The sequence below is a fragment of the Temnothorax curvispinosus genome, unplaced genomic scaffold (assembly GCF_003070985.1).
Source record: "Temnothorax curvispinosus isolate PA1 unplaced genomic scaffold, ASM307098v1 QBEX01005011.1, whole genome shotgun sequence".
In the NCBI taxonomy this organism is placed as follows: Eukaryota; Metazoa; Arthropoda; class Insecta; order Hymenoptera; family Formicidae; genus Temnothorax; species Temnothorax curvispinosus.
The window spans coordinates 407,406-430,635 of NW_020214791.1; the positions used below are offsets into that span (position 1 = coordinate 407,406).

At 45.1% G+C, this 23,230-nt stretch overlaps 1 protein-coding gene across 3 annotated transcripts in view; it reads right to left on the reverse strand.

Moving 5' to 3' along the window:
- Nucleotides 1–23,230, reverse strand: part of LOC112454324 (semaphorin-2A) — a 308,067-nt gene that overhangs the window by 182,142 nt on the left and 102,695 nt on the right. The window contains exon 3 of one of the 3 annotated variants that reach the window (XM_025015634.1): nucleotides 13,502–13,504. The exons of the other annotated variants lie outside the window; for them this stretch is intronic. Within the exon in view, the coding sequence (XP_024871402.1) occupies nucleotides 13,502–13,504 (3 nt within the window). The remainder of the gene's footprint in view (nucleotides 1–13,501; nucleotides 13,505–23,230) is intronic. 3 annotated transcript variants of the gene reach the window in all.

Genomic DNA, 23,230 nt, shown 5'->3' on the forward strand with positions numbered 1-23,230 from the left:
TACTTTGTGTTACATATTTTTTAAATGAATATCACGATTAAAACATTTTTCATAAAAATAAATTAAACATTCTACGGTCTTTGTGATTTTATTCTATTCTCTACATTAGTTTTTCGCGTTTTCAATTAAATAGAAAAAGCGGCACACAGGAAGCCGACGCTCAAAATCCCAAAACGGAAGAAGAAACGAAATGGAGAAAGAGAGAAAAAGAGAGAAAGAGAAAAAGAGAAAGAACGAGCGAACGAGAGCCGAAGAGAAGATGCGGAACAGTTTTATAGTTATAAAATTTTACGGGACACCTACATCGCATCTCCATTAGCGATGCCGTCTCGACTCACACACCTTATCCTCCTAATGCACATGAATACCGGCGCGCCGCGTTTCCCCCTTCGACTCCTGTAATCGACATAGCACGACGGGTACAAAAGAGGACAAAAGTTCGCGGCGAAGAGAAACGGAGAATTTATGTAGAAAAGAGCCAGTGGAGAAACGCAAGACCGTATCGACATTTTCACCCTTAAATGTAAGGGCGCATCGTGGTAGGGCATTACGCGACAGAAGAAGCGCGAGTGGAGTGCGGAATAATACTCGCAGAGGGACCTACTCGTACGGGTACGCAAGTTTAAAACGCGCTGCTCTCCGCTCGTACCACCCGATGGAGCGAGAGGGAAAGTGCAAAGGTCGCGCGCACGACGAGCGGATACGAAGAGCGGAGGGGACGAAATAAAGAGCGAGACGATGGAGATAGAAAGAGACTGGTGGATGCTGAGGGCCGCGACCCGACCCGACTCCAAACGCGGCGGTTCCCCTTTGACATCATTTAGATAAAATACGGGGTCTCTTCCCTGCCTCCGATTACCCTCCCCTTTGCATCGCGATCTTCCCGACTGTCTGTGTTCGCCGTGCGGAATGTCGCGTAAGCCTCGCGTTGGTGAGTATATCTTCACCTAAATTTTCATTCCGGATATATTTATGAGTTTTCAGAAATCTTGAATAATTTCTACGTGCGAAACGACTTTGGACATATTTGATAAGAGTGGGTAAGCGCAATCGGCATTTAATGATGTTACGTGATAATATCTCATGTAATATTTTAGAAGATAAATTTTTAAAACATTTTTTTTCTTTTCTTTAATATATGACAGAGTACGCGCGTTTGACATTCGCAAAAGCACAGTTTCGATTCCCGAATACCGTGTGCCATTCTTCTCTCCTCGGGCCAACAGAGCGATTGTAAAATTAATTCCTGCTGACAGCAGCAAGTCTCGGCCAGACAGCATGGCGCTGCCGCATTTGCGGAGCCACCGAAAAGCAGGAGTAATCGGGATTGCTCGTGAAAGCGTTACTGGATTGTAACGTTAGGGGTGCAAGAAGGAAAACGTGATTCCGAAGGGGGATGGCGGAGGAGGATTCGAGAGAAGTAAAGTTAGCGACACGTCCAAACTTATCTCCCCTCTGTTTAATTTAACGTAGCTTCGAGTTAGCCGTTAACGCGCCGACGACGAAACTCGGCCGACGAGCGTTCGTAATTCTGCGATCCTGGATTTCCACCATCCTTCCACCTCCGGTGTTCTTCTTCTCCTTCTTCTTCTCTGCCCCCGAAACGGCGGTGGCACGGGTGGCGGCATCGCCGTCGTTGCCAACGATACGACCGTGCTCCGAGTAGAATCGCGTCTCGGTAATGCGATACATCGCAGCAATATCCTCCTGCAGTACTGCAACGAACCGTTTCGCGCCATTTAGCACCTAATTTGTAGCCAAGAGAAGTTCGCGCCGCCGCGCGATTCCACTCGAAACTTTGGATGAAGGAGAACCGCGTACGAGAGTACGAAATACAACGGACGGACCAAATGAGCGTCGCATCGAGCGAGGAAAATACTGCTCCTTGTGAATAAAATTTTTAATAAGTTATAATGAAGCGAAGAAAATCTATCGACGGATCACTACGGACAGCCCAATGATGGGAGAAGAATTTCGAGATATTAATCCTCAGCAAAATAACGAATGCAATAACAGTGAGAGAATTGTGATTTGAAGGTTCAGACGCGAAATCAGAAACTTGCGCTTCAAAGCGAATAAAATAATGAGGATATATAATTACGTAGTCGGTAGAAAGACATACTACGGCATAGAATGGATGTCGCGAGTAGTTCTGCACTGTAAACATTTTTTTTCTCGTATAAGCCGTGACAGAGTATGAACACGGGAAAATGCAAACGACCGAAGCGTATCCGCTCCATTCCATTGGTTTCATCGCGGTGTACGGAAACGTGCCTACTCGACGTGCTACAACTGTTTCCACTTCAACGACGTTGAAGTATCGCGCCTATAGATCGTTTCATCGGCGATTTTACAAACGTGTAAGCTAAAATCGTCCGATTAAAAAAAAAATGTACCGACGCCTATCGGTTCGCGATATTGTACAATGCCGCCCGAGAGTGGGCTCGATAAATGTGTTCTCCCTTTTATTTTCTGTCCGAATGCACGTCGAACGACTACATTTGAAATGTACACGGTGACTTTTGTTCTGATATCGCGAAACGTTTCATGTATTTCGCGTTGAGAACTTCATTGACATTACTGATTGGCTCACCCAGAATTTTCTTAAAATCTCTCGTAGTACCTTCGTGATATATAAACTTAAAAAAAGAATCTTTTTCGTCTTATTGTTGCGACGAATAAGCTTCGGATATTTACAAACAGTTGAGTAATCAGATTTACTTTAGCTACAAATAAGTATATTGATCCCTGCTGCATGCTGAATGGTAGTAATCTTAAATCGTATTAGAGATTCTACGAGTAAGGTACAGAATGGTGGCTACACAGAAACGTTATAAACTGTTATACAGAAATCACGATTTCCTTGCCAGCAAAGATACGCAGCACCTTCTCGTAAAAGCCGGTACCATGCAAGGGTGAGCGAATCAGGTCGAATAAAGAGGAGCGAAAGGGAACAGAAGTACGGTCTTAAGAAAACTCGCAATATTTACCCAACAGAAATCAGGCACGACGTAAAAATACAAATCGCCCTAATCATTATTTACTTTACTTTACAGAGCGTCGCGCCCTGCCGTCTGAAAAGGTTCCCCTGGCGCGTATATACCAACGGGAAAGAACTTTTCGGCTTCGGTGCACTCCAAACGTCGATCTGCCGGAAAACCGACGAGAGTCGAAGGACGGGCCGAAGGGACTGATTAAAGGTCTGTATCGATCGCGGCCAGGTAGACGAGCGTTAATTTCATTAGTGCACCCGACTCCCATTCGGTCTCCGCGAAGAAATCTTAATCAATTAGCGCTCCAGCGCTGAGAGGGTGATCTGTTTGAGACAAAAATACCGACACTCTCTGGCAACTGGCACATTTTGCTCGATTCCAAAACTGTACTCTACATGCATGTAAAATATGATTTTGTTAACGACATAAATGAATAAATTTATCATGCCTTTTTTGTACGTAGTTGTAAAAAATCAATATCTCCAGAAGAGAAGGATTCAATTAACGTTATTCTCGGCGTATCTGACAGCTCGCTGTCGACCAAGAATCTCTCGAAAACTCTCCACTTAATCTAAGAAAATCGTAAAGAGAGAAATCCCGTCGGTAATCGAACTTGAGTACGAAGACAGGAAGTTCGGGGAGGACGAAGAACAACGGTCGCGAGATGGAGTCGCAGAAACGGAAGGAGAAACAAAGACGGTAAGGGAGAACGTGGGGCGCCGTCCGGAGAAAGAATGAAAAATAAGCCACGAGGGGTCGGGGACAAAACGGCTCATTGGCCACGCGTTCGCCTAACTACGTTACTCGTGGCAAGACCATTTCTCCTCGCTTCGGGTCACTTCTGTCTCGAGTATCAGAAAGAGAGCGGGATTGCGGGCAGCAATCACGGAGTTTTATATATATATATATATATATATATATATATATATATATATATATATGAAGAAAAGAAAACGGACGGCTTTGGTAGAAAAAAGGAGAGAAATATCCAAACGTTCCTTAGCCGCGGACCCGGGAAATTGAATAGTACCTGCGAAATTGAAAGAGGAAATTCGACGCGTTTCGAGCCGCTTTACCGTCTGCAGCACCGAATTTTAGCACCCGACCCTCGGCATCATGCTCCACCGACATCGACGTCGCCTTTGTTCGACGCGAAGTCGACACCCGGTTTAAAAAAATTGACCGCGATCCGGTAAATAATGACGGCACTTGGAATGACGTATCGTCGCGCTATTGGCTTACCTCACAGGAAAGAAAGGAATCATGAAGTAAATTGCGCAACGATTGAGACGTATGAAACTTGTCGTTATAACATAGTAGTCACTTCACGATCATACATCTCTCAAGTGACGTTATAATGCGCATCTCCGAATTGCTAATTTTTTATAATTTTCAAATTCACTTAATATAACAAGACAAATGTTTGTAAGGTTTTCATTAACTTGTAATGCGTACACTCAGAGTTCGTAATAACTACAATTACGCACATGAATCATAATGAATTTGAATCGTGAAATCACTTACAATAAATATCCTGATAAAAACAATTCGCGAGAGAGAGACTCGCATTACCCTCAGCACATACGTATTTACTCTCACGATGTTATATGTATAGGTATTACGTCCGCAATGGTTCGAGATAATCTAGCGGGGGCACGGTCCTGCTACCGATCTTTCTTTATCGGACATTAAGCAGAAATTCGGCCAGGAAATATATGCGGCTGGCTGAGAACACACGAACGTGGGCCAGGAAAGAGGACAACGGTCGTTTCGAGCAAAGAATGACGATAAAAAGGATGTATCGTTCGCGTAATCGTAACAAACGAGGGCAATTAACCGTGGACCTGCTGAGGCAGCGGTCGTACCCTGCAGACGGAGACGACAGTCTCCGTTCGCCGAAGGAAGCTGCGGCTTCCATCCGGAATAAGATCATTCCGTATTTCTGATTACGTAGCCCCGTAGTCTCCGTCGGGAAGCCTCCGTTCTCTTGACCTAATCGCAATTAGCTATATACAGCCCGCGAGAATTATTCTCCACGGTGTTGGCGCACCGTGCGAGTTTCCAGGTGAAATCTGCTCGTCGCGCGGGCTTACCGGACTCCGTAACGACGGACAATTTATGTGATCGCCGCGAAATTGACTTCGCTACGTATAACGACCCTATCGATCAGTCGACGATCCAATTGCGAGAAAAATGATTAATCTGGCGGGCCGCGCGCGCTTGAATAGCCGATATGGGAGATTGATTTATCCTCGCAATGATGTTATGAGATCTGAGCGCAATTGCGGCAGTTCTCATGCCGATCGGACAGAACAATGAAAAAACGAATAAAAAATCATTAGATTGTCTTCCGCCTAGATTTTTTTCATGCTTTAAATATATAAAAATAAATATTTCATTCTACTGTTTGCGGCTGTAGCATAATGATAGTCGCAACTAGGAACGGCAAATAAACTGCAGTCGGGTGCGAGGTACCACGAAAATTAACCAGTGGCCGAATCCCTCAACTTCATACAGAAAGTTCAAATGTCCGGCGCTCGGAATCGTATTTTATCCAAATGGGAGTATAATTAGTTGGAATAACGGAAGATGTAGCGGCGCCATTATGTAAACGGCGCAATAAATGTAAATCAGGCGGCCGCGGAAGCGGCAGTAACTCGCGCCTAAAAACACAGGCGCGTCATTCGACTACATTATTATCCGTTGAACTCGTTGAAGTCAATGAGAAGACAAGCGAGAAAAGAGATAGCTCGGAAGAGGAATGAGTTGATTCAAATGAGTTATATAACGGCTGTGGTTTTAGAAAGAGAGAGTTCTTTAAAAATCTGTTTTCCCGGCGAAATCGAGCAAAAAATTTACGAAACTTCCGTTTCGAATACAAAGGTACTCCATTATCGCTTTACATGCTAAATGACCGTAAATAATTTGAGTTTGAGATCTAAGTAGTTTTGCGATACTATTTTCTAATCGGGAAAATCATTAGCGAATCGAGAGGAACAAATTTGAGAGCGTGTTTACAAAGGATCTTTAACAGAGATTAAGCTTGTAACAGAAGCACAGAGCCGTTTGTAGACGGGTACTACCATAGGAAACGGATGGCACTCAGCAGGCGGCAACTCCAACTAGAAGAGGGGCGTGCCACCGTCGCAATCATAACTATCAAAACCAGAATTTGCCCCCACCCCCCTGCCACCGAGTGTCTTTCGATCTATTTCCGTTATACCACTCATCCCGTCGTTTGAGAGCGGTGGCAAGTTCTATAGAACACCAATCTATCGGGTAGAAAGGCTAAAAGTAATAACGCTCGCTTCCGCATCCTTGTCGTTTGCATTCTTCATCGACAAACTTCTTCAATGGTGGATTCTATTATTCTTCACCAAAGTTCCCAACGTTCATTAAAAAGAAAAAAAAATATTTGCCATAGAGCATTCTGAAATGAACGGATATTAGACGCCAAATTTATTATAGAATTTTCGAAGGCTGTTCAACTTTTATATCACTAATCATAATCTGCGAGTAAACCTCCCGTCATCTCCCGCTCGCTTCGACACGCTTCGTCGTCAGACACTATTTACCTAATCTTACAAAGGAAATGGTGCGTACTGCAAAAAATTATACGTGACCAATTTAATTGATTGTGCATGCAAAATCTAGGACCAAGAGCTAGACGTCTGAACTCATTGCAGAAAATATTCTGAGAGTATGTTTTGCGCGAAACGATGTAAATCTATAATCAAAATTTTTATAGTACGTTTCGAGTGAGATGCTGGGAGTCACGTAACGCGCCGAAGGCGTCAATTAAGGCGATTCACAGAAACAGCCTGTCTGTCTCTTGCCTCCGCCACGTGATCCTCCGCTCGCAGGGATACTCAACCGTTTCGAACTTGATGGACTCAAAGGAATCACTGTCGCAGAACGATCGTCACGATGAGGAATGGCCAGTTTCCTTAGCCAGACACATTTCCAACTTTCTCCGTTCCGTGGATGAATCGCGTCGACGCGTCTAAAAAGGCCGTGGTTGACATTCGTTTCTTTTATCACGCGATGCATTATAAAGCGAAGAAAGGAAGACGGCCGCGAGGCAGGGAAGGCGGAGGATGACGAGAGCGATGCTCGCGAATTTCTGGCCTTGGTGCCAAGGCCGATCTCAACCCGGGTCTACAGCTCGGGGTGTGCTTTACATGGAGCACAATGCAATGGGCGTCGTTATGGCCGAGTAGCATCATAAAGACTGGCGTCTCACTTGCCGCGCACAAAGCGCGCTATTTTGCCACCCTTCCCAACCTCCTGGCATCCCCTGGCTACCCACTTTTTCCGTCCGTTTCGTCCGTGAGTTCGTGTGTCCTCTCGGTTTGCCGGAACCGTCGTCCTTTACATAACTCGCTCGCTCGCTTGCTCCGCCGCTTGTCTTCTTCCTCTTCTTTCCTCGCTTTGTCGGCAACGGACGGCCTCCGCGCGCCACTCGCGTCGTCAGCACACTCCTCTGGTCTGGATTCTTCGTCTCTTTAGCTTACTTCGGACCGCTTCCACGTTTCGTTCTGGCGTCACGCTCTGTTTCCTCTCGCGCGAACAAAGGTGCGAGATTTATTTAAACCGGTCCTTCATTTTTCTCATTTACCTATCGACTTTGGATACTCGGTCGTAGGAGATCCTCACGCAAATCTTTTATTTTCGATATAATGCACAAGCCACTGCAGAAATCACTTTATTTCGTTTTATCTTCCTTTCACAGCATCGAACTTTTAATGTCTACAGAAAATTGGCAATTGTAACATTTTATTCAAAAATAATTAATTTAACAAAATACTAATTATTGAGATTACGTCTTGGATTTCAACGAAATTTTATTTTCCTTTTTTTTTTTACTCGCGATAAATATCTGACGACAGATGAATCAGAGCCTTGCAGAGACGATGTGTCGCGGATGCTCGGAGCGATCGATCCCCTGTAAATCTTCCACCCGCGACAAATCACTCCGTTAGCAAGTGGAGATCCATTAATCGCATTCCCGTTTGCTCTACCGCCGGTAAAAGCTTCGCCTCGCCGACCACTGGAAGCACAGAGAGGAAAAACCGGGGATGGGAGACGTGGCAATCGCCGGCCATATACACTCCCCGGCTCGCTGCCTTTATGGGCCTAATATAAAGGAACGACCACGGTCAACTATCTGCCAACGGCTAGACAACGTTTCATGAACTTCCTGTGCGCGATAACATAACATAATCTTCTCTTTCGATCCTTCCCCTGACGACGTTCACCAGTCTTCTCTTACATTGTCGGATATTGTTACGTTTCTTCACAACTTCTTTCACGATTCATCCTATTTCCGATTGCTTCCAGTCCCCGTTACATTCTCGCCTCGCCGTATTTCCAAAAATTAAATTTGCATTGCAAATTGACCCATCGTTATTATTCACGTGAGAATAAAAACAAATCTTGCATATTTTGCACATTTACATTCGTGTTACGAAACTGTTGCTGAATTTACACACAATCTTTCGCATCGTACTATCATACATGCATCCTGCACGTACTGTTCTTGCAAGATTTTCTTTCGCGTTTATTTCGTGCGAATGAGGGCAATCGTATTGTGCATCACGGTGCTCATCACGGAACGCTTTGCTTGCGTTGCTTCTTCTTGAAGATGCGCGTGCAATGTGAAGTTTACGAGAGAGATTTGTCTTCGTCGCCGCTTCCACCTCCCGTTTTCATATCCGAAACATTTTCCCTCCACCATCCAGCGAGATTAGACGCGCTGTACGTAGTAAATTACGAGTAATACAATTACATCGCGCAATTATGATAATTGCGAGCCGTCGCGTCGGCTAATTGCACAATTCTCGCCCGATGCAACGCGCGAATGACAGAGCAAGTAATTTTCCGCCACCCGCTCCTCATTTTGCCTTCTCTCGAACTCTTTGGGAGTCGCGAGCGCGAAATTCGAAATATAACGCCGCTGACGAACGAGGCCATTGCAGGTGCGTCACGATCCAATCAACACCCTTTCATGTACGAGACAGCAGCCACGCTGCGCGAACTTGTGAAATATGATATTCGAGTGCCGGAGTCTCTATATAGAGTTTTGTGGCTCTCTACGAGATTTTGCCTTAAAAACAAAAACTAGAAAAAATATCATAAAATATCTCTCAATTCCTCCTAAAACTGGTTCCGATTTTACATTTAATCGATTCGACAGAATAAGTATAAACACGCGATATTTTTATTCATTCAGTAAAGGAAACACCGTTTAAAAATATGATCCGAGCGAGCTACGAAGGAAAGAAATAACGCTAAGAAATGCGCAAGGTGACGTAGAGACGTCTGGAGCGTCGTCTGCAGTGACACGTTGTCAGACGATGCACATTGGTTCTTGCGTATGCAGTCGCGAATATGTACATATACATGCATTTATGCCGACAGGCGAGTCGGAGGTTTTTGAGCTTTGCCTATGCAGCCATGCCCCACTAGACAGAAGAGCGTCTAGTGTCAAGTGGCAAAGCGGAATGAAGGGACTCGACGAGGTCTGCACCGGCGGGAAGAAGGGTAGCGCAAGGCCGAAGGCGGTGATTGTCGTCGGAAGGATGGCAGAAGGGTAGCTTAGGAAGCGAAGGTGAGAAAGGAGGAAGGGGATGAGAGAGAGAGAGAAAGAGAAGGTAGGGAGGAGTAACGACGCCTTGTCGCATGCAGAATCGCGGCTCGATAATCGTGATAGAACGGCGCCATTACCGCGGCGCGCAAAACGTCGTCGTTGTCGTCATTCGAATATTTCCTTCCGCGTTCACCTCTTCGCTTTGCCATCTTCTCCTTCCCCCTCTCTCTCCCTCTCTTTCCTTTTTTTAACGACACATTGAAATCACTTTGAGACGTCGACCGACTTTGCGACGTGCCGCGCGAGCACCCCTCTGCGTCCTTTTAACGCCACTCCCGGGCCGGAAGTGACAACCTCGATGACGGGTTTATGGCAACGCTCGGCTCGACCGAGAGCCCCAGTCCCGGACCGCTTTTAAAGCGTCGATCTTAATAAATGACAGAGGCGCGCAAGGAAAATCAAAGTGGAAGTTCCGCGACGACCCATGGACCTTCACCGGCGATTTCTCTTCGTTGCGGCGAATTGACATGGCGCGTGATGCACAAACTCGGACGGTCTTCCTCGCGACACTAATAACCGACGAAATGTTTAACTGGTCAGCAAAGTTTTGCGAAAAAAATATCAACAAGATTATGCGCATGATCACGTAGGAAGCTCGAAATATATTCTCAATTCTGATTCGTCGCTGTAAATGTAGGACGGTCGGTGAATATCGAGATCAGTGAGAGAAATCCCTTTTCCGGCGACAGTAAGATTGAGAGAGGGACACACAGCTCTCTCAGAATGAAAGCGTATCTCCACGTCCCGTCGTCTCTCTTCACGTTAATAGTATGCATTTATTCGGAGACGCAGAATTAGAGCAGGGATTGCGTCCGCAAGCGGAAGTGGGCGCACTCGCCGTTTGAAAATCGCTGGGCAAGGCGCTTTTGAATTATTCAATCTCGCGGCGATGGAAAAGCGTCACCTTCCACTACGGTTCCGGCCCTCTCATCCGTTGTGCCGCCTCAACGGTTCTCCTCTCGTGGAAACGATAAACCTAATATACCCGAGCCTAGCTTCGACGACACTGCTTTAACTTTAACCCCCTTAACCTTCGATCTTCTCCCGCACGACCACTCTGTGGCGAGCCAAATTTTACCGACATTATTTCCGTTTTCGTACGCTCGAAGTGCCGCGAAGAATGTCAGTAGTTTATAGTATAATCTAACGATAAAATGTTAATCGTATGCGATAAACGATATTCGAATTCTATATTTACAACACAATTCTGATTCAACAAACAGCAATTCAAGATAATTGTGTACCTATTGATCAATAAAAAATTATCATGTTCTTAGAGAATTTTGAAAGATAAATTAAGATAATATGCAATGGACACATATTTAAACATCAAATTAGGCATTGTATAACGTTCATTACATTTCCAAGCAACATATCATGATTGCGAATTTACGCATGGACACTCGGCGTTACTCTTCGTGCGAAAATAATCGACACGATACTGTAGCGGCAAATAGAATTCTCCTCGCGCAATTCCGTCCATAATTTCCGCGCTAATTCTTCCGCATACGGAAACTGGAGCTGCAACATGCAAGTAACCACGACCTGCAGCGCGCATCTACGTGGTCAAAAGCCGGTCAGATTCAATTACCAGGCAGTTTAATAATTCGCCACAAGCCGAGTCACGTACCGTGCCGAGACAAGAGTCGCCCCTTCCTCCGATTCGCCAAAGTTGCGAACTTGTTTTTGAGCTTGCCACTCGCATCGCTGCCGCAACTCTGCATCTCTCCCTTACCCCGACCACGACGCCGCGTTCGCGGAAATTCAAGCCAAAATTTCCCATTTTCTACAGGCTCCGCGTGATTACTCGAGCAAACGTGCATAAAAAAATTTACTTCTGCAATCCGCACACTATTTTAAAGCATTTACAAACAGAGAATTAACCGACGATGTATTACTGCATTTTAGCTTCCTCTCCTTTGTATAAATAAATATTTTCTTCAATGCATTATATTTGTTCTCTCTCCTTCATGTGCGTTTCATCTATTTTCAAAACACTGTATTCCCAGGCACGCTAATAAACTCTATTCAACTTAACTCAACTCCGATATCGGTAGTAGATTAACTGTAGCGTGTTTCGGGTATTCGGAGATCGGACGAACACATACAGTTCGGACATATATTTCCGTCGACGTGAATTTCGTACGAGAACATATCGTTCTCGTAAGCTCGCCGAATTGAATGCGCACGCGACGAAAGCCATCGCGACGTGCGCGAGATAGTAACGTCGCGAATACGTCACGTACTCTTTGCATGTCGCGCGCGCGAGTGCGACGAGTCCCTCGAAACTCGCGAGCACCATCACCCTTATCCGGGTAGATATCTCGTCGTTAGAATCGGGGTATTTACGTATTTCCCCTCGGCGGACGCAAGAACGGATTCAGCTCCAGCGGAGCGTCGAACGTAAATCCTCGGCCGTTGAGAGAGGCGCGATGAAAAGTTACGAGCCGCGGAGCCGATAACATTGATACGTCAGCGAGTACGCGCTTACGAATTTTTTGCGGCTCACCAAAACGCGTATCTGTAACGGCAGATTTCCATTCCCCTCTCTGTGCGTCTCTCTCGCTCTCGCGTCCCCTCCTCATCGTATAATAATGCAGTTGTCGAGTTTTTGCTGCGCCTGTCGTCTCTGGAAAATGCACGACGCGCCACTCGGTGTGAGTGCGTCGCGCGCGCGGCAAAGGGAATATCAACGGATCCCATCTATGCGTGAAAAATGACAGCGATATATCAGAGGCACGGTCATTAATCATCGGCTTCGCGCTCGCGAGCGGTGTCGTCGCGACGCCGCCGAGGAGGTCTTTCGGCGCCTGCCTACCCGGCGAAATACGTTTCGCCGAGCCGCTAGTCGAAACCCATCGTTTCGCAACGCTTGGCGAAATGGAGAAGCGTGAAACGCTATTCTAATCTAACTGGCAGCGATGCGGCGATCAAAATAAATATGAATAGATACGGACATTTATTTAAAGCAACGAGATTTATGCCGACCTTACTCGATTCGCGAAATAATATTGTCGTTGCACGATGCACCGCGCGCAACGCTATCCGATCATCCTCTTTTTCACTGATTTCGATTCATCGCTATGAGATTTTATAACAGTTAATTGGTATATCCTCGCGCGAAAGTTTAAATACATGATTAAAACAATACTCTAAATACTGGTCACTCCATCGAGATACAAATGAAATCTCACGCCCTGATAAATTAAACAAAATACCGTGAACGACGCGTCGTTTAGCGCGAATTTGTTCAGTTTAATTAATCCCGGAGATATGTGAAACAGTCCTGCTACAATCCTCCCGCAATACAGCAGTTTGCCGTCGCTGTTTGCAGTTGTGTCAACAGGATTCATATCTGAGCACATTACGATTCACCGTACGCGGAAACGGATTACGAACAGTGTGCGCGCGCGCTCTTTTTTTATATCGAATAACGGCGCGATAGAAAGGCAGAAAGAGAACAATACGCGGCATCGTAGTGGCGATACGTTTAGATATCCGTGAAAAAACATGGGATTGACAGAAAAGTAGAGAGTGTATACGACAAACGAGCGAGGGAGAGAGGGTTTGCATCGACGGCTTTGTCCTATTGTGCCGTTATGTCATTAATGACAACGGTTTTTGCACGACGCGTCGACGTTCGCTCGCACGCGTTTATACTCGTCGCGAAACCGCATGAAATGCGTCGACCGCATGCACGCATGCACGCAACCACGTACGCATACACGCGTTGATAACAGCGCGTCCACGCGCGCCCAGGCAAGCGCGTTGATGTCATTATAAACGAGCGAGCGAGTGGATCCGCACTCAATTTGTTTGATATCCTCGCCACGTATAATCGACGAACTCTTTCGCGCACCCCCTCCCCCCCCGCCGACCCAGCTACATCCACCAGCACGACACGCCACTTTGTCATCGTAATACGTCCTACCGGAACCCTCCGAGTGCCTCCGAGAAAAGCGGCTCTGTAAAAAGTGCGCGTCCTCAGCGTGGGAGTTTCCCGACAGGGATCTATCGAGGATGTGCTCCGGCACGGCCGGACCCGCTTGGCGAACGAGGTTTAAGCGCCAGGGGGTAACGATCGCCACTTAAATATCATGATTCGCCGTTTTCACCCTACTCGTACATAAGTATGATCTCTTCTGTCATCGTTTAACGACAATGCGTGTAACCCATTGGAACTGAATTTAAGGGCGTGGGAACAGCTGTTTGTGAACGCCACGCGCGACGATCGTGATTTTCCAAAAATTCTTTAACTGGAAACAGGATAATTCGCGTCTTGTAGCTTTTTCTACAGATGTAGTTATATTATATTAAATTTATTTAATAATATATTTAATCTATATTATTATATAATAACTATCCGATATATTGAAATTACAACTGTTATTGTACTCCGATTAATTACGTGTGAGTGATTATGCAAGAGCAGTGTAATTTAATAATGTAACATGACTATCATGGGAGAAAAAAGTCATAAAATTCCGATGGATCCAGGAATCTTGAAGATGGCCACAATAATAATTATAATCTACGCAACGTCGTCTCACATATTCCTCCCTTCAATGTCTTAACAAATGTAAGGAAGGTATACAAACGCAAGTCGACGAGGGGGAGCAAAGGGAGTAAATAAGGGGGTATCCCACTGTGCCTGGGCTCGATTTATCAGATGCCGGTCATGTAAACCGATTCTAGAGAGATAAAAGCCCGGCGTCCACCAGCCCGTCGTCGTTGCGGCGTTCGCGTGGACTCACGCATACCCGCGTGCACTTGTGCAGGTGCACGGCACCGACACGTACCCCGACGTCGCTGGTAACATGAAATGAATGATGATTCATGCCGCACGCGAGCGATTTTACGTCGTGTTCCCGTATTCTTTACCGACGTAACGGGGGGTAAGTGGGGAATAATATGCCGTCATTTGGTCTTCGTGCAACAGGGAGCTAACTCCGCGGCCCAATCGATACACGTCGCCGTATGTCGCGTGTGTTATGCAGGTCTTTCTCGTTCTCGCTCGCTCGTTGTTTACGCTTCCCTCAATATGCGTCTTCATCTTCCGAGCAAGAAATCGATCGTCGTTTGAAAAAGTTAAAAAAGAAATTAGTACACCTGAAATAATCTTACTACGACGAGTTCTTTTCGCGATGTATAAATAAAAATTTTTTGTGCATGGAGAAAAAAATATCTACGCTATAAGAAAAAATTGATGAGAACTCTCGCTTTGGATGTCATAATACAAAGAGCTATAAAGCCATCAACGAGCAGTCTCGACTATTAATAAATTATAACTCTTAATAAATAACTGCTCGCGAAAATTCGCATCACGCTCGCAGTTAAGTATATTTCGAGCGACGCAATTTTAATGCACGCGGTACTATCGCGTTTGCCGTCGCGACAACGGAACATTAAATAGTAAACCGCCAAACCGGTGAGCCCGTCGAATTAGCGTGCCAGGAGAATAACGTTTCTACACCACGATTTTGAATGCGGAAACGATTCCATCGTACTGCACGTAGCATTAACGTAGTCGTCAAACTATGATACAAAAAAATGCCAGATTACGGGCGATGCACCATAACATTTCCCGCAATGCGCTTTCCGTTTCTAATGTATGCGTTCGTAATGCACTATGAGAAATATTATGCCACATCAGTTTATTACGTGAAACTCTCGAGAAATATGACACCTTGAGAAATCGATCTTAGTTTTCTCATGCAGGAGTGCACCGACTAACGTCAACGTGACATGACATCTGAAAGAAAAACGCAAGATATTTGCGTTTACCCTCGACTAACCTAATGCTACGACCCCAAGAGGTTCATTACAAATAGACGATGCACTTCTCGCGATTACAAAGGTGTAGGCAGAGAGAGAGAGAAGGAGGAAAGAAGATAGAGAAGGAGGAAGAAAAGAAGGAGAAAGAGAGAGAGAGAGAGAGAGAGAGAGAAAGAGAGAGAGAGAGAGAGAGAGAGAGAGAGAGAATGCAGAAGAAGAAATCGCAGAGCGAGGGATCAGATGATTCTACTTGCTTGATTTTCCGTCTCAGAGAGATTCTGTTTCAAGAGATTAGGTAGACCCACAATTTCAGAAGCAGGAAGCTGTAAATGTTTAATGTCATTCGTGAAACCGCATCTGTGAGTGCGTTTTTAACTAAGCCTTTTTATGTCATCACGTATTAGAGAGTATCTCGCTTTTGTATGCATTCAAGGATGCAATATTAATTGCTGAGTACAATCACGAGCTAATTAACGCGCACGAGAAAGGCTAAAATGATAGACAATTAATATCGTAAAAAATCCGTACTCGGTAAAAAAAATTCGACCAGATCTGTCCACAGATGGCTCCAATATTATGGATATATAGGAATCACTTTAAATATCTGGATAAAGTCTTCTCGCTCGTCATCAATTTTTTCACAATTTTATTTGTGGTTAAAAATTAACAGTAAATTTTACCAGTTAAAAAGGTAATAATCACATTTTCACAGTTTATTTTTTTTTTTCCTACGTAGATTATTGAACATAGAAATTATTATATGTAATAAAATGCTATAACGAGAAAATCGATTAAATTAAAGGCTCGCTGCTATTATAAAGCAGAAGATTAAAAACCCACCCGTCTCTTTGCTGCTATTACCAGAGAGATGATCAAAAGAACATTCCGCCGACGTATGAGCTAACCTTAACGAACTTTCGAAATAATTACCCGTCGAGGATTAATTATGTTCACTTTAACGAAGAGTATATCAATTTTATCCGGGAACTTCGTGCCAAAGGCCCGCGAAAAGTTTCAGCATCAAATAAAATTACGTTTTAATTGCATCAAGACCAGTCGGTCCTCCCCAGAACTCGCCGCGGTATTCTGTCTCAACGGGGACGGTGAAGATTTTCATCTCGAAATCTTACAGCCGAAAGATATAAATCGAGGCTGTTGAAAGCACTTTCTTTCGCAGCACGTCCCAGAAGATGTTCGCGAATACCCAAAGTGTCCTCTCCAACTTCGGGCGCAAGGGTAGAGCAAGGTGCGCCGGTTAAATAATAATTGGCCCGCTGTCAGTCGGCTCACGTGCTAAACTTTATTGGAATTGGATCCGTAATCTCGGCACATTTCCCCAGATGCAGAGACTCAGAGCTCCAGCCGCTATCCCGCCGTCCCGCGATCTTCTCCGCGCAGCTACGCTTCTCACCGAGGGACAAATGGGAATTGGGGAATGGATCGTAATCTGACGGCCTACCTAACTCTGATACCTTCACGTTTCTGAGGAGCAGTTACGACCCGAGCATCGTAGGAGATACGGCCCGCGCGATTTCGACTTAACGTCACGTTACCTATCGTATTAGTCTCCTGTGCAAAAGTGTTTCGGGGAGGACTCTCCATCCTGGTTCAATAAACCAACTGCCACTCGAGTAGATCGAAGGAAAGGATCAGAATGTACATTTTGATTGAGAACGACTGTGACATTTACCTATAGTATTACATCAAGTTATATAAAAAGTTAAGTTTTAAATACTTCCATATTCTAATAATAGAAATTATAGACGCACGTTAGATAATCAGAGCGATTCATGTAATTGAATAAATTTCTCTATTTTTCAAGTTCTATCCTTTCAAATCTGTTGCATACGAATTCTTATAACAACTTTCATTTTTGTGTTTAAAGAAGATATGCCAAAAACCTCATTTTGTCGTACATGCATTTTTGTCAACAAACTAAAAATATTTGATACATCGTATCATTAACAATACCATTAAAATTCTCCTCAAGGTTGAGCCGAAATAGTGCTTGCGTCAATCTCGCGCAGCTGACAAATCCATCTTACACGCACGGAGACGTGTCTCACGCAGCACGGAGGAACATGACTGTCCGCCGCTCGGTTCGTCGGCGCGGTTAATGGGGATTTACCCCGGTAAATTGCTAGTAGCAATTACCGAATACCGGTTCGGATAATCCCTTCTTAGTGCGCCTCAAGCTGACCCTCCGTACGATTCAGGCGGTGCTACTTAGTTTACAGGGAAAACTACCCTTCTTGATCGCACCCCTTGCGTGTCATGTACACGCGGCCGCATAGCGCACGTGTTGGTTCGCGTAGATTTCTATTGTTGAAAAACTTCTGCGAAACGCGAACGGAGACTTGACGGTTGAAACCCGAGTAAAAAAAAAACGCGGAGTGAGAAAAGAAGAAAGAAGATTGAATCGGAAAGAAAACGAAGAATGGCAAAACGACAAAGAACCGTAGGATGACATATACCGTATTCACCGTGACGTTCTCTGTGACATTCTTTTAGCACGAACGCCTGGTGAACCGTATTCGGGAAAACGCAGCCGTTAAACGTTATTTCTGTATGCTCGACGGGATCGTCGCGATATCCGGCCGTTAAAGGGATCGCACGGTGAATTCACGTGATATCACGATCGCAGGTGACGCGTCGAGAGACTCACGGGCAAAGACACGAAAGCTCGGCGGGGAAACGACGAGCTCGACGTCTCCGGAAATAAGCCCTCAAAGTTCACCCCGGGCAACTCGCTGTCTGTCTAAACCGTAAGTCAGATTCCCACCCCGATATTTCGTGGATGTGCTTAATCGTACGGGGGTTGGTCGGCGCGGCGCGTTGCTTACTCTCTTCGCACGATGACTTTCAATTTTCGGAAAGATTGCCGGCATACCGCAGACATGGCAACGTTCGCAGCAAGATCACCGCCGAGACCTACTCGGCAACGCGAAAGCAAGCTCAAAGCAGAAGACCGTACCCGGTGTATTTCCGAGCTGTGCAAAGCCCCCACGGAGAAGCAGGTAATAAACGATGCACTGTGCACAGCTTAAGCGGAGCTTTATGAAATCCCAGCCATGATTAATAATTCCCCCTCCCCACTCTCGACTTGCGGCCCTATCCAAGTGCTCATCCCCCGTCTCCGTAGCTCGTTAGGCACACATGCTCATCCCCTTAGACCCGCGAACTAGTTAGGTAACGCATCGAAGATTCTCACATAATAACGTTCTTTCGCCACAAGGTCTCTTTGCCAATCTGCATATTTGTCTTACGTCATATATTATCCATATCATCCTTTGCCCTTACCTCGAAGTACGTCCATTGTTTCGCGATAATCATGTCAGTAAGGTTCCGCTTTGTCGATGAATAGAAGGGAAGCATAGTAATGAAGAAGCATTATTGGCACAAGAAATTATGTAACGTTTGGATAATGTAGTACGGTATCTGCTCGAATGGTTACACAGCAAATAAATGCGCAATTTTTGCTTTCAACTGGAGAGCTCTATAATATAAATTGTAAGTGGCTATTATAAATATTTCGTCATTTTTTTGCATATTGAAAATTCTTTGTAAGTAGTAAGAAAACCTAACAATAAAATTCACATTTTTACAAGCAGGAATAATTCTATTGTAACTCGAGAGTACTGGTTTAAAAACATACGCGGAAGATACGAAGATGTGCAAGAAGAGTGCCTGATTAGTATGACAAAGGATGGTGCCCCTCATTAGTGCAGCCCTCCGTGCGTAAAACGAGATTATCTTCGTTTGCTCGCGCATAAAGACCGTGTTCGACGACTATCGTGCATTAGAAAGACGATACGAGCGTACCCGGGCGCATGTACTAGTGCAGCAATAACACCAGCGAGGAGTATATGTACACACGTATCGCTATATGCGTGCGCCGCCTTTCAAACCGGGGCACAACGCTCTCGCTATGGTTGCAGAGTAATGTTTCCCTCCACACTCCATTATAATCCAAATCGATAACGCTAACTATTGTAAAAACGGACGTGTCTATCCATTGGACTTCCACGGCACTCGCTGTATTAAAGTATACATTATACAGCTGTCGCGATGTCGCAACGTCAATTAATTTCTTTTTTCTTTCTTTTTCCATAAATTATTTATTCCAATAATATATTTATTTGCCCTGCAAAGCAATGCAAGTCATTTTTATGGTAATTTCAAATTAAACATTTTACACGTTATCAGATTGACCTGGTCAGAAAATCTAGTTTTTTTTTTTTTAAATAACTGGATAAAGTATTGAACATGATTTAATTAAATAAAGATAGAAAGCTTACGTTACTGTATTTTGTATACAACATTCAAAAATCATAAGAATCTCTTCAGCGAGGCGTCAGAACTTTCTTTATATCTGTCGGGATTTGCTTATTGATTTTCAACTTGCTTAAGTACGTGCTTGGATATTCGAAATATCGCCCGTGAACAAAACATCGCATCGGCTGGCTCGTATCGAACGCTGATTCGCATCTGCCTCTGACATACTACAAAAAAAAACTCTGCCAACTGACGATTGCAAGGCAGATCTGACACCAAACTTTCGGACAAATGCGACACTACCTCTCTTGTTCCTCTCTCTTCTCGTCTCGTTCGTTAAGGTTGACATTATGTACTATGCGACACGAGCCTGCCCATGACAAACGGCGATGTTAGCATTGACGATGACAATAACAACGAGTGCTAATATTTAATCAATTAAATTATGCATTATTAAGCGGAATCTGCTTTTGCAACGACAATAAGTTGATACATGCCATAAAGTACATCGTGCTCAAATATCACACGCTTTAAGATCGCAATGTCTGTAAAATATATCCTAATAATAATACCGAGAATGTACATTCCTTTCTCTTGTAATAATGATGCGTCCACTTCGAGTAACCATAAAGTAATCTTAATGAAATATTTCATTATATATATCTTGCATAAATTGTTAAACTTTTAACCTATAACTTAAAGTAGATTTATTGAATTCTCTCGGATGAAGTTCGAGCCAGAATCACGTGGATAAGTGTGTTCAGACTCTTATTATCAACATAACTCCTCGAAGCAATTTTACATGAGTTTTAGGAGCGTTGACTTCGAAGTGAAATGCGAAAATTGAAACAGAATTCGTAGGGCGACGATGAAATACGCAAGTCCCCGCGGCTTCTGCCAAATGGAATTTCGTAACTTTCTCGACTACCGGTTGGAATCAGAGAGCGTAGGCGAGAAGTAACTGGCAATAAGGATCGGTCCTGAGGACCGACATAGTGTCGTCGGGAACATCGTTCTTTCTTATCCTCGACGTCACTGCGCTGGAAGAGTCGCAATCGCCGAAGATATATAGACGAGGAGATGGGGAAACACAGAGGAAAAGGAACGCGAAGAAGGGCGACGGGACGTCGCGTCGTAAAGAAGACGCACGATGGATGAAACTGATTTCAAAGAACGAAGTGATTTCCGACGTAGTTCGTATCGTTTCTCTACCGCGCGAGTTTCTCGCTGCATTGCCGTTGCGAGACGCAGGTATTTTAATTTTATAAAAATGGACCGTAGAGAAGATAAAGGCGCAGGCTATCGAGGTAAATTATTCGCCGGCAAGATAAATCATGAAAAATCTCAGCCAGCGATATCAGACGCACGATTGCGTTTTAATTAAAACCAGGATCATGGTGGGCTTAAGATATTTCTTTCATACTTCAACGATTCGCGCTTAAATCCATGAAACGTGTCGGCGATTCCTGCGCCGTCCCAGCGCCAACCCTCTCTCTCCTTTATCCGCTCTTTCTTTCCACTCTTTCGCCCTTCCGTCTTTCCTCTCCCACCCCATTTCCGGTCCTCATCCACGAGGATTCAGTCCTTTACAACCTGATTCTTCAATCTCGCGCGGTAGTAAAAGCTGCAGATTTTACGAGCCGCCTAGACGCGCATATATACGTTGCGCGTGCACACAAAGACACGCAGAAGACGAAAGTATGTCGACTTCGCGATCTCCGTTACTCGTCTGACGGCGTTTTATCCGAACGGAAAATTTCCCTCCCGTACAAAGAAGCCGACGAGAAGTCGCGCGGCAAGATTGCCCACTTCTTGCAGAACGTGCACATTGAAAGGCGCCCCGACAGCCGAGCGTATGTACATCTCGAACGTATACAAATTCGCGCGCGTTCACAGGGCAACCATCTTACAAAATTCTCGAAGTCAGGAGATAGACTGATCGAGAAAATATATTCTCTTTTTTTTTTTATAACTGTATATATAAGTTCGACAAAGATCCGCCGGACTATACAGGAAGTTTCGAGAATCGGTCCAATGAACCGAAGACTTCTTTCAACAGGTATCCCCGACAGCGCACGATCTCCGAAGTTAGCTTGGCCGGCGGAATAGAACCGCGACAATGTATATCCCGAGCTTTTAGTGAATTCTCGACGGAGCACACTTTCCAATCTGGCGTGACGTGGAGGGAGTACGGAATCGGAGGCAGAGAAAGACGGCGGTGGAGGAGTCCCTATATAACGCGGGCCAGATTGAAGGAAACGGTACGAGTGGGCGAGAGCGCAACGGGGGAATACGATTGTCGGGCCAGCGTTCCGGAAGAAAAGTACCTTACAAAAGAGTAGCCGGAAAGTGGGGGGACTAGTTTCCGAGCTCGTGAGCGTGAGCCGCGGCAGCGTGACCGTGTCGAGAGAAGAAACCGTCGGCTCTACCGGACTCTACCCCGGGATGGAGAGCCGATGCGACACCGAAGAAAAGGCCTCGTCGATGAACGGCGAACGAGGAAGACGCTCGAGCGTCGAGTCGACCGAGAAAGGATCGCGAGCGAATGAAAAACACATGTAGATATCTCGTGTTGGTCACACTACTCTCGTACGTTTCTCCCTTGGCGAACAAATATGCCTTTCATTCGCTTTTTCTTTCTCTTCCTCTTCTTCTCCCTAGCGAATCTGCAATCTGCCTACCTACAGCTCTCGACCCTCTCGAACGGGTATGCCGGACCCTTTTGTATTCACGACACATATCACTTAAGGATCAGGCGGCCCTCGCCAAAATAGATCCGTTTCACGAAATAACATACGCTGCCACGGACACCCGTCAACGGGTGCGCATACGAATGTGACAAGCACGCTTAAACGATCAGAAGCCATCAACGAGTGGGCGGGAAACTTGGCTGACACATTTTTTTTTTCGACGTCGATTGAATCGAGAGTTCAACAAATCTGAGGCGCAGATAAGGGGCTTATTTCCTCTTTTCAACTTCGCGACAAATCGAGATCGAAACTATAATAGCTTTCTTATTGAATTCTCTTTTCGCAACAGAGAATATTTTTAAATCTTGTAAAATTTGATGAATACTTTCACACTAACGCTAATAATGCTAATTCAAAAATAGATTTGCGTAAAAAACGTGAAACGAGGGGTAGCGACAAAGCTAGATATTTCACGTCGAGGCGGGACCGAAAAACCACGTACCATAATTAATGAAAACGAATGCATGCGGCGTGCGAGTGTAATGCGTAAAAATGTAGCGAGAAATAATCAACTCGCGCAATTCGGCGACATAATTAACGATACAACGACGGACTGACAACCGTACTGAGAGTGTGCGGCGAAAACTCTTCGAGTGGCGTTGATAGAGACAGACGGCAGTAGATACAGTCAGCGGCGAGTTGGGCGTACGGTCGAGCTGGCGCGGCGCGCTAATCCGGCGCAAAGTCCGCGGGGGATAAAAAGGCAGACGGGGCGCGCGCTCATGACAAATAAGCTCTGATTTAATTTTCACTCGACCGGGTTTCGCGCGAGCGAGCGGCGCCCGGTG